We start from the raw sequence: 19,299 nt of genomic DNA on the forward strand, positions 1-19,299 counted from the left end.
TTAAAAAGGGGCGCACTCTATAGTCAAGGAGTCAGTGAGTTTAGTTTTTTTGTCGCTTTTAGCACTATTCCTGCAATATCACGACGGGAACACCAGATATGGGCCTATAGTCAAAGAATTACGGTATGAAGAAGGCTGAGAAACGTTGAAAGTTGAAAAGGTACACATTGCTTTCCTTGGCACCATGTACGTGCTATAATCATGCTTTAGTATCCGAGAACACCTGGTCAACACGAGTCTCTTGCGCTAACACCTGAACACCATCATCGAAGGAACATTATTTTCTTGCCATGTACGCCATTTGGGAAAACAGCAAATAACATTTGTTACAATGACAAGCTAGGCATAAGCTGTACCTAATAAAACAACAACAAGACAAAAACAAACAAACAAACAAATGTTTAGGTTGTTACTCTGTATCCCTAAACTGTACACAACCTCAAATAGCATGCATATGTAGAAATAACTCACATCGGCCTAACTGGGCATTTCATGGGATACGTAAGAGGATATCATATTTATGTTAAGATATTTAAAAGAGTATGATACCTGACACGGACAGAAAAGCATCGTTTTAAATGTCTCAAAGTATATAGGTGGATTGGATTATTTGTAAATTGTTATGACATTCCATGTACTTCCATAGTTTAATTCCCCTAAGGCTTTAATCAAATATTGGCTGATATCTCTATCCCCCAGCCCGACCCCAATAATTGTTTGCTACACCCGTCCTGGTTTAGCTTTTGAGACGACCCCTCCAGTCTGTTTGTCTTCAATAGTTTCAGCCTTAAAATTATTATTTTGTGCGACAGCTATCGTTCATAATTAAGCTAAGTTTAATTTCAAAATAAGCAAAGTGTCTTTTGTAATACAGTTTCATCTTACACTACTTTCCATAAAGCCATGGTCTGTTCCAAATAAGTCGCCTTGGACTTTTGAAAAAAATCCGCGTTGCTCATTTCTTCACTAATGTCTCCTCAGTCCACTTTTCACGTTTTCTATCTCCCTGCCACTGGAACTGTAGTTGGGTCGAACTTGTTTTAACAAATATTTCACACTTTCGAATATCAATTACATAAATTATAGGGATAAACGTGAAAAGGGTTGCTTTTTCCGACAGTACTATACTTATAAATCACAGAGGCATAGACTGTCTTCTGACAGACACTAAAGTATATGGTTTTCTAAACCAACACCAACACCAACACCAACACCAACACCAACACCAACACCAACACCAACACCACACTCTCCCATCTCATTTTCAGTTCCTGGATCCCTATGGAACTCGATGTCTCTTTTAAACATCAGCCTCGACACCACCAGAGGCCCCTTTTCACAAAACTCTCGTAAGCCTAAGATCTCGTAACTTGTCTCGTAGTATTCATACCTCGTATACTGTAACATAGGAGGTACGAATGCTACGAGAAAAGTTACGACATCTTATTCTTACGAGAGTTTTGTGAAACGGGGCCCAGAGCAACAAAGCCTTAACACTGTGATAGCATCATCAGTGAATGAGTGGCTATCTGAGCCATTACTTCAACATTGTCGGCCGCATGTAAAACAAGCAATACGGGTTGTTATTCCTGGTTACACTTTGTTACACAACCTATGTACTCATCTAGTGGTATTATGCTACCAGTGGTGTATTGTGTTTGGTAGACACATTGATGACACGGTTTACCCGACCCGTCAGCTGTGGCTGTAATACTGAATTACATACTCAGTTGGGCGGGCTGCATTATTAGAACTGGCACAGGTGTTGCAATGTGCACCCGTATGGTGGCTGTCGATACCAGTGTGTCTGTATACGTAGCAGATCTACGGATTTTTTAACTTCACAGAAAAATCACAGTGTATGAATTCTGAGACATCTGAAGATAAAGCTGAAACATGGGAGAACAACTCCTATAGATGTTCCGACAGACTAACGCTTAGTTCTGGGTCTTAGTCTCCGTACCCCCTACCCAAGTCAAAAGCCAAAATTACAAACTGACATGCATACCTCACCCTACATATACATTCAGTTAAACTAGAAGAGGTGTAAAAAAATAATCAATGAATTTATTTTAGTGTTGGAATATTACACTGGGGAAGGTGGAAATATTCTATGTAAAAAAGAGAGGGGTACGGGCGGAACTCACGAACCTTAGGAAATCAAGACTTGCTCAATATAGAACTTAGGCATTGCAGAGACGGCTTGACAGTAGTGGGACTGTGAGACAGACTAAAGTAATGTCGGAAATAGAAAAAAAACGACAATTTTTAGGTTGTTACTCTGTATCCCTCAAATGTCATTTGGGTCATCTCCAAAGATAGTTTGTGCTTTTTCATGTGTGTTGACTATGCCTCGTCTGTTGATGGACGTCTTCCGTGTCTTTCTATCATGGAGTACATGTAAAAGAGTATGATGCCTGATACCCATAGAAAAACATCGTATTAAGTGTCTCAATATATATAGGTGGAATGACCACCCGGGATCGACATGATTTGTAAATTGTTTAATTCCCTAAAGGATTATCATATTTTATCTGATATCTCTATCCCCATGCCCGACCCTCTAGTGATATTTAGACGCCATGGTAGGCTCATCCTTAATAGTTTCAGCATGAAAGTTATTAAAGTTATTATTTTTTACGACAGCTATCGTTTATCATGAAGCTAAGCCTACTTTTAAAATGGGCATTTACGAAGTGACATTTTTAATGCAATATCGTCGCACACTAATTTGCATAAAACCACGCTCTGTTCCAAAGAAGTCGCGTTGGACTTTGAGAAAATCCGTATTGCTCATATATGCACTGATCTCTCCTCTGGAAAGTCTTTTGTGACGTTTCTCATCTCTCTACCACAGGAACTGTGGTTAGGTCGAACTTACTTCAACAGATATTTTACACTTTCGAATATCAGCTACATAAATTATTGATATACACGTGAAAAAACAGGGTTTTTTTCTATTTCCGACAGTACTATAATTTTAGAACACACAACAATGACTATTCGTTTAAGTCCTTTTTAAACGAGAAGAAATTAGGCACGTCAAGATATCACGATACCTATTTTCGCAGCATTATTTCGTAAATTTCGTTACATTTTAAATATTAATATTTCATATTTTATAACTGAAGATCTACATTTTTATGCTCAGAGATTAAATAGTTCAAATTGTCCATTTATAACTCTCATAACATAAAAAGCATGATACAATTGCAAAATGTGCACGTTACATAAACATTTTAAACCGATACTTTCAAAACCAAATATCGATCAAGTTTTGAATGTATCGATAATTGTATCGTCTTAGATAAAGTATCGATGCATCGGTGTATCGATATATCATGGCATCCATAGAAGACATCTAAGTAAAATTGTTCAATAAATATTATAAATTTAAGAGAGAACTTTCTTGAGAAGTTGAGTGGGAGAATGAAGCTTTACGACGCCAGTAGCCATATGTCATCTATGTCATACCGGGGGCTTCACATCATTTACTCTTGTGGAGTATTTATTTGTTCTTCTCGGAATACATGTATATCACCACCACTGCAGTGAAGCTACTGAAGAATCGTTTATCGCTAGCTGTTGAGGAACATATGAATAATATAGCATATGTAGAAAGATGGATACAGTGTTCCTGGTAGATCGTGGATCGGGTGGACATAGTTCCTGATAGATCGTGGATCGGGTGGACATTGTTCCTGGTAGATCGTGGTCGGGTGGACATCGTTCCTGGTAGATCGTGGTCGGGTGGATTTAGTTCCTGGTAGATTGTGAACTGGGTGGACGTAGTCTCTGGTAGATGCAGATTCGGGTGGACATAGTTCCTGGTAGATCCTGGATCGGGTTGACAAAGATAATGGTAGATGCTGGGTCGGGTGGACGTAGTTTCTGGTAGATCTAGGGTCGGGTTTACATAGTTCCTGGTAGATCAGGAGTCAAATGAATCTTGTGTTCCTGGTATAGCTGGTGTCGGGTGGAAATAGATCTTGTTAGATTAGGAGTCAGATGAATCTTGAGTTCCTGGAAGATCGGAGCTCGGTTTTATTTAGTCCCTGGTAGATCGGGGGTCGGGTTTACATAGTTCCTAGTTGATCGGGGGTCGGACGAATCGAAGTATGATGTCATAATATCGGTTACTGGATCAGCTTCGGTTTCACTATTTAAGGTCATCATTGTAAAGCTGGGATGGAGATACTGCTGGCGTTAACAATAAACGTTTCAATTTAACATCTACAAGTGGTAGATAAGAAAACATTGCTAGAGTACCTTTTGGACATAGGTTTATCCACTAGACTCCATCAGTAGAGGTTTCCCCTTCTGTGAGCCAGTCTCGAGAAGGGTGAACTTCTCATCCACCTCAGTCTCAAAGTATCAGTTAGGAAAGTACCTCAATAATAAACATCGTTTTGTTGTGTGATATATCTTCTTTTGTCATTCTCACACTTTGATATCAAATAATACAAATGTCATGAGCATTAAAAACTAATAAAACAATGTAAGGCCATTTTGACTTTACTGTGTGGCCATTTTTACTTTTTTGTGTGGCCATTTTGACTAGGGGTTGTGGCCATTTTGACTTTTTTGTGTGGCCATTTTGACTAGGGTCAGTGTGGCCATTTTGTCGTGTGGCCATTTTGACCTGTTTCCATGGGGAAGTGCTGGAGCTTTGTTTTGATATCGGACCGTCACTGGTCATTTTACGTGCGCTTCGGTTATTTCATAATAGCGTAAAAACAAAAATAATTAACACATTCTTTGCTGTAACTGGTAAGCAGTCTGAATGGTGAAACTACTGTCACCATGAATTATTGCGGGCCTTATGGACATATCAAAATTACATCACGCAGTTAGAATATTAATTTTGAAGTAAGCAATGCGGGGCTCGAACTTATGTGATCAATGTCGATACTTTTAATGTAAGATTGTAATGAACACTGGAAGTAATGCAGGGTAGGCTCCCTTGGATATGCGATTTTCATAATAGGGGGCGCAGTTAGGTGACGTCACATACATCCTTCTCGCTAACCTCGTGTAAGATGGCAGACACAAAGTTATACGAAATTTTAGGCGTCAGTAAAAACGCTTCCGATAATGAAATCAAAAAGGTAAGAACAGTTTTGGAATGAGGGAGGGGTATTCTTTTAGTCTAGCACAGTTCTGAACGTGAAAATATGATCTTTAATTGCCTTTTGGCTGTCATTTTGCACGTGACAAAGAATGTTCTTCCGTTTCTAGAAAGATTTTTTCGTCATACGTCCATTCATAGCCACCTATTCGCATCGCATTATTTTTACATAAACGTCACGGGGTTTCCCAAATGTTTTCATAGAGTTATCTAATTATTCAAAATATATTTTCAGATTGGCAAAATGTTCGGAGATGGTTAGAATGAACGCTAGGGCACATATTCAGACGTAGCGATCGAACATGACAAACGCATAACAAAATCTGCTTGCTCATTCACCCTAGAATGTTTTCAGTTCTAAGGGAAATTTATAGATAACCTGTACATATTCATTTGTTCAAGGTGACAATGATTCTGACTAAAATTTAAAAGATATTGCCCCATATTACCAAATAATTATTGAAATTTAAGTCGGTTGTGATATCTCACCATTATTTGGGCCTAAATACTAGAGGGTATTCTAACGAAGTGATTTTTGAAAAATTAATAATGTTTATTAATCTGGACAGAGAGTACACATTTCTTGCTTGATTTTCTGTCAATTTCATTTTATAAACATGATAAATAAATGCAGAAAGCCATGCTTCCAGGTTTTAGTTTAGAGTCAGAGGATTTAGCCAGAGGGCAAACATTATATTTCACAATGTAAGACTTTCTGTATCAAAATCACTTGTGGGGAATGATTTCCTTGATAAAAATGCCTTGTATCCTCAATATTTGATAGTTGTTCATAAACACAAGTTGATAATGACTTATGAAAGTCACTTTTATTTTGAATATGTGACGATGATTTAGGCAGATATAATGATTATAATGAACATCATGTTTGAAAAGACTTCTGTCTGTATCCCCTCTTAAACATCATTCTAGTCAAATGATATCACCAGCATATGTATTCCTGATTTGAAAAGGAATGGTTTTAACATAATGTTTTAATTGTATTTCAGCATACTGAAATACATATTCACCTTAAAAAACTGCCACTCGAACAAATCTTTCCTCATTGTTAAAATTTGGTTGAGATACCAGTGGAAGTCGTACCTCATGTTTTAAGAGTTGTTAGTACCTGTTTCCATGTATATTACTAAAGCCTACTGGCAAGCATCTGACTTGAGTTCATGATATTGACACTTAAGGGTATGATATGTCCAGATATTTCAGTTCAACAGCCAAAAGATATTGTTGTTACCCCTAAGTAGTACATATTGTTCTCATACTATCCTCTAACATGTTGCTACGGAAACAGAGTTTTTCCTATTACTTTCATGTTACATTCTGTTTCACACAAGAAATGTGAAAGACTTTACATTGCCACCTGCTGGATAACATTTAGATTTTCAAAAAATACAATCCCCCATATTATGTCCAAAATCATGTCATGGTAATTGTTAATATTCCATTGGTTGGTATGTGGGTATCACATTCATATGTGCAAGGAAAGAGACTGATGGGCACATTAATTATTAATACATAATACATAACGAGTTAAGATATTAAGAGAGGAGTTCCTTCTGTTCCCCCATATTCTTTTGTCCACAGATAAACAGAGGTAACACTAAGTGGTTCAACCCTATAATATGTATACACTGTACTTAATTGGAGGGCATCAAGTTATTTTTTTGTGAGTTCTGTACTAATTGTTGTGTTAGGTTTTGTTAAAAATCGTTGTATATCTCAATTTATGAATATTATTTTTTTATTTTTTGGGATGGGGAAACGGGAGGAACTCTGAGTTTAAAAATTGGTTTTAACAGGTTCCTTTGTGTGCTGCTGCTAATGACCACATGCAGAACTATTTTTTTACAGTGAAATTCTCTTGGTGTGGATAGTGTCACAGTAGCAAGATAAAAACTACAGAACTGTCAATTACTTAGATTTCATTGTGGCTTGGATACCATGGCAACAGATAATAATACATCAATCATGATGATATGACAGGGTTTTAACTTATGGAAATTATTGTGTGCGATGGCTAACACTGTCATGTCATGCTAATTTGCTATGCATTTTGACTTTCTGCAAAGTTGTTTGTTTTCAGTCATTAAATGGCTTGAAAACACGTATGTAAAAGGTTATTTGTCGACATTTAATGTTTCAGCTAACCATGTAATTTCTCTGTAACAGGCTTACTACAAACTGGCAAAGGAATTTCACCCTGACAAAAACCCAGAATCTGGTGAAAAGGTAAGTTATTTGTTTTATCAGAAGCATCTTACCCCATTACTATCAGATACTTTGCGTAAAAGTTTTGTTAGTTTGTAGAATGAGAATAATGGCAATTTAGATGAACTTCCCGATTTTGTAATCCTGAAATGACGGCAAGGAAAACAGCTGGAAAACGTGTAAAAGTGAGGTAGCAAGTACAAGTTCCATACCAAAAGGCAATTAATGGGATCAGGTTGTCAGACTCACAGACTTCATTGAAAAAATGTCATTGTATCCCAGTGCAAACTACCACCCAAGTCCATGACTGCCATCATATTCCTGGATTGTTGATGTGTGCTAGTTAAACAGCAAATGGACAAAAACAAGGTATATTTCCTGTTGATCATCTGTCATTCTTGAATCTATTTCAGTTTAAGGAAATAAGTTTTGCATATGAGGTTCTATCTAACCAAGAGAAGAGGGAGACGTACGACAGATTTGGTCTTCAGGGTTTGAAAGAAGGTGCATCTGCAGGTAAGCAGACGTGATTTATTCTCAAGTTAATCTGCTTCCTAAAGGGTTGATGAACAGCTATTACTAATGAAAGTATACTCACTCACGAAAGTATAAATGACATTTACATGGAAAACCCAAATAACTCAATTTGTGATTCATGTATTACTATAATGAACTTGTTCCAGGGGGTGGTTTTGGCGGCGGCCTCTTTGATGACCTGTTTGGAAATTTCTTTGGCTTCCCTGGTATGGGTGGTGGTGGTGGAGGAAGGAACCGCAGGAGGCGAGGAGAAGATACCTTCCACCCTCTCAAGTAGGATCAATACTTTCATATGTCTCCATGAAACATAAAGTGCTTTGGTTTTGTTCAATTGAAATAGTTCCCTGTGTTCCCTCCTTTAATAAAAATGTTCTTCCCTGTTTAACTGAGGTAATGCAGCGAGGTTGGACCCTATATATAGTAACTCATTTGGGGGCATTTAGTTATTTTTGTGAGTGCCCTAGTAATTGTTGTGTTATCTTTTGTTAATAATTTTAGTGGATATTACTTTATAAATATTATCTTGGATGGGAGTAGGGTGGGGGACTCTTTCAAGTTATACTTGTAGGGATAAAAACTTCATTATTCTCTTAAGGCCTTATGAGATTCTGGATGACAAATGGTCATTATAGAAGTGATATATCAATCTGGACAAGCGGTCTATATCAGACAGATATGCTTTTGAATGTTATTAACTGTATAAATCTGTTTTATTAATTCAAGGATAGGACTAAGCCAAGAACACATAAGAAATTACGAACATAAATAATCAAACAAAATGTTATAGTTATAAAAAATCACATAAGACTTGGTTATGGCTGCACATAGTCTCAATATGATTTATCATAACAGTGTTTTGTCTCTGTTTGATTTGAATGCATTTTAAAAATGGAACTTGTCTTAAATTTTTCAGAGTGTCTTTAGAAGACTTATACAATGGTAAAACTGCCAAACTTCAACTTAGCAAAACTGTGATTTGTGGAAAATGCAATGGGTAAGTACATCAGATAATTTCTCATTCTCTTCGATGTAGTATTTTGTATGTAAACATTTTAGCACAACCTAGGGTGTATCATCCTCGATTTCTCCAGGGTCTACGTTCCGAAAAGTCTCCACTATACCCTGGACGCATCTACGGGTCAGCCCGATAATTTTATTACCTCCCTTTGCTGACTCCGCTTTCTCACAGTAGCCAATCAGAGTGGTCGCCGTTATAACCGAACTTGCCAGTGTCAACAAAGGTAGCATTTGCAACTGCGAAGGTTTGCTCGCCGTACGACTCACAATTTTGGGAAATCATACATGCAACTTTATAGGTCCGAAACCTTTTTTAAAACATATGCAAGAAACCCATCTAATACTTTCATAGAACTTACGCATGGTTTGTTTGCCAAGTTTAATCGGTTAGAGAATTTAAAAAGCGAAAATGAGTTGTGATTGGTTCGCTCAACTTCCCAGCGTAGACACCTGATTGGATAAAAAGCCCGCCAAGGGAGGTAATAAATTTATCGAGCTGAGCCGTAGATGCATCCAGGGTATAGTGGAGACTTTTCGGAACGTATACCCTGGAGATATCGAGGATGAGGGTGTATATTCTGCCTGGTTAAGTGATAAAATCATAATAATTAGCAGTATGCTGAAGTACTTAACACTCTATGAACTGATTAAGTAATGTATTTTATGTAAGAGGAAAAATGCTCCTACCAGGTAAAGATTTTGCTAGCTATTATTACACCAGGTAGCAAGTATGTGCTAGTTCATAAAAGAGTTAATTTCGAACCCTGAAAATGTCCTTGAGATGGATGAATAAATGTTTCCAATGCATCACGTGTTGGGTGAATTACAAGGTATGTGCATGTTTTGTGCACCTCACTGCCTGTTAAACCATACATTGGTTATATCAGGAATATCAGTTGGACCCTCTCCATTATCCTAAAGGGTGGAAGGATAGCTTAAAGTGGTCATTTTTACATCAAACACCCAGGATCGATCCCTTACATAGGTATAATGTGTGAAGCCCATTTTAGCTGTCCCTCACTGTTATATTGCTGGAATATTGCTCAAAGTGACATGAAACTAAACTATCTCACACTCATCCCATTACCCTTAAACACTCGAGAATGTGAATGAGCTGTTCTGTGTCAGGGGTATGGCCTGAAGAAGCATCAGTTAAACTAAATTCATGTCATGCTGTAAAGGGTGTCATGAGAATGGAACTGCATATATTTTTGTGATTAACACTAGAAATAGGATGTGATGTTAATGATACATATATGAATCTCCAGGTATGAATAGTAATGTGTTGCTTCAATCAAATGATAATCAGGTTGTAATACTGCCTTGTTTACCATAGTATTTTGTGGTACACTTTGAACGTTCTATACCCATCCCAATTAAACTTGTTAGATAAGTTGAACAGAAAGTGACATTGACAAGCTGTGCCATGAATGAGACTGTAGATATGGTCTGTATCAATTTTCAACTTCCATAACATAAATATCACCCAGTTGGCTCATTCCTTGGAAATATTTGGTCATTTTTACAAAATGTTATCTACTGGAAATTGTACTGTGATTGCAGCCTATAATGTTAACACACTACCCAAACTGTCAGTCTTGTTTTGAGTTCACTTGTGAGGTGACCTGTTTTGCTTCACTGCACTGAACAATTAAGTGGTATGTTGCCACCATGTGTGTTGAAGCAAGACACTTTTTACCATTGACTGATTGAGAAAGATTGGTTACTAATCTTAAAGGCTTTCACAACACTTACCACCAGGCTACACTGTTGTGAAGAAGTTGATACTCTATTTCATTTTTGATTCAGTTTGTCGTTGGAAAACCCACTTAAATGAAATATTGTAAATGTTTTCCAAGCTTTCTACTCTATTTAACATGTTTTAGCCTGATTTAAAATCAGTTCGTTTTTTTTTTTAAAGTTGTATAAGTAGCTTCATTAAGTGGCACTGACTCGATTGAGAAGCTAGTATGATGAACTTTAACCATTTATACTGCAATGTTTGTGATGTTTCGGGGTAAATGTTGATACCATTATTTGCTTATTTAGTAATGGTGTTACTGTGAGCTTCTACTCCGTCGTGTCCATTGCAACAAAGGTGTCTGTCCATTAAGAATCGTTATGTTCATTGTATCATGTATGTGACCTTTATGAGATCAGAAGAAAATGGTTTAAAACCTGTGAATATTTAAATACACTGAAAGGAGCTTCTACTTTCAGAGCAAGAACTTTAACAAGATCTCAGATCTCTCTGTTTATATGCAGCTACTTCATAGAAATGGGCCTATGGTGTTATTTGAATGTGCACCTATGGAAATCTAGGTTAGAATTGATAAAATTGATCTACCCATGCTGGGAACAAAATCAAGCTGCCAGGCTTGCTGGCTTGTTTTACATGTTATCGTATTCAAGTTGTGTGGATCAATACCCGTGCTATTGATTGCAGGATTGTCTGGTCCAGACTTGATTATATACAGATTGCTACCGTATAGTGTTGGGTGTGGCGTAAAATTAAGTTCGCACACAACTTGAGTGAGTGAGGTTAGTTTTATGCGCACTCAGCAATATATTCCAGCTATATGGCGGTGGTATGTAGATAATCGAGTCTGGATCAGACAGTCCAGTGATCAACAACATGAGCAATGATCTGCACAATTGGGAACTGATGACATGTGTCAACCAAGTTAGCGAGCCTGACCACCCGGTCCCGTTAGTCACATCTTATGACAAGCACAGTCGCCTTTCATGGTAAGCATGGGTTGCTGAAGACCTATTGTACCCCGGGACCACTCAACACTTGAATGTGTAGAGTTTGGATATTTCTGTGTTGTTGAATGCGGAAGGAGTTGTTTGTTCACTTGCAGTATGGGGGGTAAGCAGGGAGCAACAGTAAAATGCCGTCACTGCCAGGGACGGGGTGTGAAGATCACGCTGCGTCAGTTGGGCCCAGGGATGGTGCAGCAGATGCAGTCTATATGTAATGAATGTCATGGTGAAGGTAAGTTAACTAGATCATAGTATACAGTTTCATTTCTACTAGTCATTTATGTATTGTGATTATATTTACAGTCTGTTGCATTTATCATGTACATGGAATAACAGAATTATTCCCTTAACAAATTATGGATGTATTTTCATTGGCTGAAAATGTGTCACACCAGATACCTCTGACCTGAGACAGTTTTGACCTTAGACCCACCTTGCTGTGTGGTTTTTAAAAGTTGCATTTTCATGCATGATTAAGCCAGTAGACAGATGGTAAGATATATTTTAAGCCAGTGAGAGGTTTCACTATTGGCTTTGTGTTCCCTTCATTTCCTCTTATCACTTCTCATGATGCTGGCTGTGGTCAGTGTCAGTTTCTTGGGTCCATAAAATAGGATCTTGCCCTAATTATATAATGGTCAATAACTGTTTATCAATGTCAAGGTTAATGTGGGTACGCTATTATGATATTAATGGGGTAGCACAAGAGTCTGGTCTTGACACCAGTAGTTTGTTTTGTCATTTGGGTCAGAAGTTGTAATTGAATGTACTGCTAGACACATATTAGATGATCCTGCGCACTAAACATATTTGTGACAAGAGAGGCGGTACAACGAATTGGGCGAGTATACTTGGCTGCTACAGGTAGCTTGACGATTATACACATGCAATACATGCTAACCATGACATGACATCAACACCGCATATTCCTTCGAATGATAAGACTTCAATTTCAGACATAAGATACTGATATTGAACGCTGACCTTTAGTTAAGACGAAGACAAATAGATGATTGGGGCATTGACAAGCATTTTAGATATTCAACAATTTTGTTAAAAAAAACCCCAGGAAAATGTCATTTGCTTCGTGAAATGGATCAGTGGTCCTAAACATATTTGCTCAGTATATTGTGTTGATTCATTTGGTTGGGATTGTACCTGTTCCCAAATCGAGTGTGCTATAACAATTCATGCGTGAAACGCACAGGGAAAATGAACTTCTCGATATTTATCAGACAACTTGTCTCCCTCTTGTTTCAAGTGGATCGTCCTGTGGGGCGTTCCCAAGTATGCAAATTGGGGTCATTTGTCAGGTCGTGGATCATCTTATATGTGTTTACCAGTACATGAACATTGTTGCTTTACTGGCTAAATATGACATTCAATAACATCAAATTATGAAAAATACATAAACTGGAATTGCATGTATTGATGAATGCTTAATGCTCTTGCAACACGTATAGTCTGCTGAAAAAGTATTGACATGTAGGGTACAGACTTTTTGGATAATGTAGATCAGCCAATGAGTAAAGATGCATTAAAATGATATTGAACGATTTTTGGAGTCCACTTGGGCCATTTGCCGATGTTTACAGTTCATGATGCATTTACATAAGTTGTAGACATGTTGCTTTCAGCAAAGGGGTCTTAGTGCTTTGGTAGATGGGGACAGCTGTTGTCAGGTGCTGGATCAAAATCCCAGGGGTCTGAATGACCAGAATAGTGGACTAGTGGTCACCCATGCAGGGCTATGATCCTCTTCGTGTACCAGAAACGAGTATTCCAAGTACCATTCCTGGGTAACAAAGTGTTCACCCCTCACCAAGGTGGCATGTTCAAAGTGCCATTATGCTCAGCTGGCTCAGCCTATCCCAATTCGTTTACAATGTTTAGTGATGTGTGAGATTAGGTAGTATTATTTGAAATCAAGAATCCAAAATTCAGATTCGTATTAAAGGTCATCAGAAGTCCCTGACTTAAGTTTTATTTTCAAGATTTTATACCTTTTACATGTGGTGTAGAGTGGTATTGTTCTATTCAGGTGAGACAATAAGTGACAAGGATAGATGCAAGGCTTGCAAGGGGAAGAAAGTGACGAATGAGACAAAGATTTTGGAAGTGCATGTTGACAAAGGAATGAAAGATGGCCAGAAGATTCCATTCAGAGGAGAAGGGGATCAGCAGGTAGAGTGAAAGAACCCTTTGTTATATATGGTCAGCTAGCAGTAATGAAAATAAATATTTCACATTCTTTATTGTGTTGACAGTGTTACTGCTCCATGATATATCCAATGACCAAAGGACTGTCAAAGTTATAAAGAAGCAAGTAACAATCTATGCCAAGGTCTGCCTGATATATTTCTTTCTAAAGAGTTGGCACAGAATTCTTGTTCTAGTAGTGTTAACAAATGCTCTTGGGAGATTTGGTTCAGAATTGGTATTGGGCAATATTGAAGTGGATTTGATTGGCAGGTTTGCTGACTCGGTAGATGCATCTGGTATTCCAAGTGCCAAGATGAATGACCGTGATGTTGGTTGCTGAATTGTCTGGCCTAGCCTTGATCAGTACAGACCATCATCATATTATTAGTGGAATATTGCCAGGGATCATTACACCTGCTGATTTTATTTCAAATTTTGTAAATCATTTAAGTATGTTAAGAAACCTTCACGCATGCACACAAGCACACAGACGCGCAGACAATGGCTTAATATTATGACTTCAGCTGAAAATTTATCATCCTGTTGGCATCTGAAACTATTATTTGAAACATTTCTGGTTGCAGCCTGACATGGAGCCAGGTGACGTGATTATTGTCCTCCAGATGAAGGAGCACCCTGTGTTTTCCCGAGATGGTGTGGACCTGTACTGCACTCATACTATAGGACTCACAGAGGCTCTGTGTGGCTTCCACTTCTCCCTCAAACATCTAGATGGCCGGGAGCTGGTCATCAAGAACCCTCCAGGAGACGTTATTCACCCAGGTACTTACCTTTCCTAATGTTGAAGGGACAGAACGGTAGCCTAGTAGTAAAGCATTCGCTCATCACACCAAAGACCAGGTTTCAATTTTCCCACAAGGGCATAATATGTGAAGCCCAATTTCTGGTGTCCCCTGCTGTGATATTGCTGGAATAGTGCAGCCAAACTCATTCACTCCTAATGTGCAACCCTGGGCTGTGCAGCCAGCTGTTAGGTAGGCTGTTGGTTCATGTGAGTGCTCGTCATGTTGTTCATAAGGGTTCATTGAGTGAAACCAAGTTTTGGTGTCCGTCATGATAATCCTTCATCTAGCTGAATTCCCATAATTGTTTTCTGAATTGCTGTCGACATTCCTTCTTCCCCACTGTTGATCAACTTCATACCAGTATCATTCCAGTCTTAGATTAGGGACATGTTTAGTAATCATGGTAACTGGTATCAGCCTCAGAGAAGGAAGTTGCCATAAAATGCGACTATGCTAAAATGCGTTTGAGGCGACTAACGGGATTGGTTGATCAGACTCGCTGACTTGATTGACACGTCATCGGTTCCCAATTGCGCAGATCGATGCTCATGTTGTTGATCACTGGATTGTCTTGTCCAGACTCGATTATTTACAGACCACCGCTGCCATATAGCTGGAATATTGCTGAGTGTGGTGTCAAACTAAACTCACTCACAGATGAGGAAGTATATTCATTGGTCTGGTTTACTGTGAGATTTGTGCTTTTTATTGATGGAAGTTAAACCCTAGTTGACACCAGTCAGGTCTGGATTAGAATTCATGTCATAAGAGGAAATTGAAAAGGATGAGATAAGCTCATGCCACTAAATTCCTACTGCCTAGATTATTACCTAAGATGATAAACATTAAATTGTCTATCCCAGACTTCAGTATTGATACACCATATTCAAATAGTTGAAACATTGTTTATTCAAACAAAATTCATAAGTTTAAAAATGGCTTCGAGTTGCATTTATGATTTGAGGAAAGCAGTAAAATTTAAATCACTTCAGGAAGTGTGCCACAGTATTTACAATGATATTTTGTCTGATAATCATCGTCCATTTCAGGGATGATAAAGACAGTGCTCAGTGAGGGCATGCCGATCTACAGAAGTCCTTTCGAGAAAGGAAACTTGTACATAAAATTTGACATCACTTTCCCGAAGCAGAACTTCACAACAGAGGCAAAACTTAAGGTGAGAGTGAAACAAGTGGACTGATCATAGTACCAGGTAAAAGTGGCAAACCGAAATAAATTGAGCACTGACCTGAGAATTGATCGGTATCAGCGTGTATGAGTACTGCCCACTGGGTCTTGTAATTATCGACACGGTTGTCCCAGGTTGTCTGCTATCAAGTGGTTGAAGCAAGCTCTTGTGCACAGAATCAATTTAGTCGTCATGCACTGCATGCGCACTAGTTGCCATCTGCTCTACCTTTCACAAACTAAATGGGTTTGCTCATTGCCATGCACCACCTATATCTCGTAAGTGTGTTTGCTGTGCTGGTCCAACTTATCCTTGTTTGCCAGTAAGAGATTATTAGTTTCTGAGATGATCTACAGTTCCCTTTAGACTAGCAGAATTGCCAGTAAGAGATTGTTATGTTCTCTGGTGACAGCAGTCAAACCTATCATATGCCCTGCAACTGGAAACGCAGACAGTGTCTGACAGACACTAGAGTTGTAATCTCTTGACTCATAAAGATTCATGTGAGAATTTGTCTTCCGCATCCCATGCTAGTCGCAAGAGGCGACTACCAGGATCGCTGATTTGATTGACAGGTGTCATCGTATTCCTATTGTGGAGGTAGATGGTCATGCTGTTGATAGATGATCATGCTGTTGATCTTTGGATGGTCTGACCGTCACTCGATTATTTTCAGACTGCAACCATATTGCTAAGTGTCGAGTTTATGAGCAAACACACTTGAAACAAATGTAATTGGTTACTCATTGACTGCTGAATGTGCTGTGTTAAAATTTACAGTTCTATATATCCGGTTTCAGGAATTGGAGACATTGCTTCCAGTTCGTGAAAAAGTTGACATACCTATCGGTGACCATGTTGAGGATGTTGATCTCGTCAACTTTGAAGACACACGAGGTAGTGATGGCCGTCGCGGCGAGGCGTATGATGAGGATGACGATGATGATCACCATGGGCCAAGAGTACAATGTGCTCATCAGTAGTAACTTATTACCTTCACGTTTTATGAGAAGACATTTTTTACTCTTGGATATTTAACTGCAGAGGATGTCGATCTGAACTCAGCAAGGTCAAAGCAAGAACAATATTGGAATCAGACCTTTCAACATTATTGGTACGAATCTTCCACATCTTTTAATGTCGAGGCGTTCAATAGGTTTAACCAATAACTGTGGAGTTATTGCAGCTGTGACACGCCTTTTTAAACCTTATTGGACATGAGTCCAGATTACCCATAACTAATTCAGTACCTGCTGCTGTTGATCAAGCAGCGATTAAGAGGATAACGAAGAGGATGAGTTCGGTAGATGTTTTCCAGCTGTCCTAACTACGTATGTCAATCTTGCTGAGTTTTCCAAGTTGAAAAGAACACTCATGTTTGATACATGTCAACATGGATATCGCCCATTGCAACAAGAGATATGTCTGTAATTTAACAAGGATGAACATTACAAACTTGTCACAGAGGACTATCACAGTTTGATGTGTACATGGAGGAACTTCTATTTTAAAACGTTCAAAGAAAGATGGCCCTGTTATGAGCCTTGAATATTTGCACAAACTGTGAATTTGTTTTTCATGTTTTATGATGAGAGTGTTGTACCATGAGATGGATGGATGGTAAATATCTGAGGTTCGTTTCTCAAAGCGATCGTAACACTACGACTAATATGTTAGTTACAATCTTAGCGCTACAATCGCTTCGTGAAAATAGGGCCCTGCTCTGTATTCTCTACTAGCTTTCAGTTCACAATGTTTGTGATGCATTTAATCATAGTAATGTGTGTCCAGATTCGATGTGCAGGCTTAAGTCCCTCAATTAAGTATCGCCAGCAGTACAACATCTGTCCATGGGAAGGACATGCATTTGAATACAGCAGACCTACCTGTGGATGTTAAGTGTTTGTAGAACTGGTCCCTGCAGGTTTATGTCCTATCCTTGTATATACTGGTCAGTATGTTGTAGAGTTCTGTGAAAACAAAGTATACAAGCAAAGAAATCTAAATGTTGATTATTTCTGCATAAATGTTGAAAATATGAAATGACAAATTTCAAGATTACAGTCCTTTTTAAGGAATTTGTGCTTGTGGTCCTTTAGTTGAATATAAAGAAATAAATGAGAATATAAATCTTGGTATGAGTATACTGTATAGAGTGTTTTTCTACATGTTGATTATATGCCCAACTTCGTGTTGTATGGAGCTGAATGCTAGGTCTGATGTGTGTAATGGTTAGGGCTGGCTTAAAGGATCGATAATTTGAAAAGACGTCAGTGGGAGAAGTTATTAATGACTATTGATATGAAGATTTTGTCATTAATATACACAGAAACTAATTTTAGTTTAGTCACATAATACACAAAGTCAGGTCTTATTTGTGGGCTTCTAAATTATTTTCCGGACACTATTTTGTTAGTAATTATATACTAGTGATGTCAAATTTGCTGATTTCTTTCAATTTTTATTTTGTCTCAAAGTTACTTTTCTGATATTTATTGATTATCAGTCAATATTTAGTTACAGATTATTGATCTCTGATGTATATCAAGCCAGCCCTGTTAATGGGGCACTCAACCATAAATGACCTATGAAATATATATTGAAGGATTAATATATTTATTACACATTCTCGGTTTCCAGAATGTTTTTGGGTAATGTATTCAAAGCACATTAACTTACTTCACTGAAGTTACACCAATGCCCACTTTCATTTGTATATGAAACATTGATCCAGTCATTGTATGGCCGAATATTTCACATGTATTTTATTAGTTCATTTTATCTTAAGTCGTAAGTTCAGTGTGTAAATTAAATAAATGCATCAGATACATGTGTGTTAAGTGTTTCAGCAGTTTTCTCTAAGCAGCCTTTTCTATGGTCTTTAGGATGTGAGTTTGTAAATGTTGAAAAGGCCTTCACTCTTCAAAGTTGCTTTGCGAAATCTTTGGTCTTTACTGTAAAATCGTTAATGCTTCAAAACCAGAAGCAGATTTGAGGCAGTTGCTAATGAAACACAAGCCTCAGCCAATCGTTTTTGAAGTTTGATTGCTAAATAATACCAAGTGATTATTGGTGTAGAATCAAGATAAAGTTGATTATTTTGTTAGTCTTGTGAACTTGAGATGTATGCCTTTGGCAGCACAGCCATCAGTATTCCAAGTACATAACAGAAGCCTGTAAATGATACCATGTGAGGAACAGATTGTTCAGTAGATAATGGTTGGTTGCAGTATGACATGCAGCTGATACACTGTTGGACCACATGTTCGTTTCAGTCGCTTGCAAATATCCTAAATAGGGTCCATACAAGTTCCTTCAAGATGCAAGTATAATTAAAAAAATAGTATGTGATGTTATATATCTGTTGAACATTAGGATAGCTGTCAGTTTTGCAATGTTTGTATTGCTTAAGACTTGACAGAAACCGTTGC

At 38.0% G+C, this 19,299-nt stretch overlaps 1 protein-coding gene across 1 annotated transcript; it reads left to right on the forward strand.

The window, feature by feature from the left end:
• Window positions 1-4,965: 4,965 nt before the first annotated feature.
• Window positions 4,966-18,702, forward strand: LOC137257663 (dnaJ homolog subfamily A member 2-like). Its single transcript, XM_067795023.1, has 10 exons — window positions 4,966-5,108; window positions 7,313-7,372; window positions 7,765-7,867; window positions 8,035-8,161; window positions 8,802-8,882; window positions 11,770-11,903; window positions 13,713-13,855; window positions 14,458-14,656; window positions 15,729-15,856; window positions 16,669-18,702. The coding sequence occupies exons 1-10, from the start codon at window positions 5,040-5,042 to the stop codon at window positions 16,849-16,851; spliced, it is 1,227 nt and encodes a 408-aa protein (XP_067651124.1). The 5' UTR covers window positions 4,966-5,039; the 3' UTR covers window positions 16,852-18,702.
• Window positions 18,703-19,299: the final 597 nt, after the last annotated feature.

This window comes from Haliotis asinina, chromosome 12 (genome assembly GCF_037392515.1).
Source record: "Haliotis asinina isolate JCU_RB_2024 chromosome 12, JCU_Hal_asi_v2, whole genome shotgun sequence".
In the NCBI taxonomy this organism is placed as follows: Eukaryota; Metazoa; Mollusca; class Gastropoda; order Lepetellida; family Haliotidae; genus Haliotis; species Haliotis asinina.

Excerpts from the sequence above, each read along its gene's own strand:
- LOC137257663 (XM_067795023.1), top strand. The coding sequence starts at position 5,040 with ATGGCAGACACAAAGTTATACGAAATTTTAGGCGTCAGTAAAAACGCT. Across the intron at positions 5,109-7,312 it reads CCGATAATGAAATCAAAAAG|GCTTACTACAAACTGGCAAA; the intron begins GTAAGAACAGTT and ends TCTCTGTAACAG. Across the intron at positions 7,868-8,034 it reads GAAAGAAGGTGCATCTGCAG|GGGGTGGTTTTGGCGGCGGC; the intron begins GTAAGCAGACGT and ends AACTTGTTCCAG.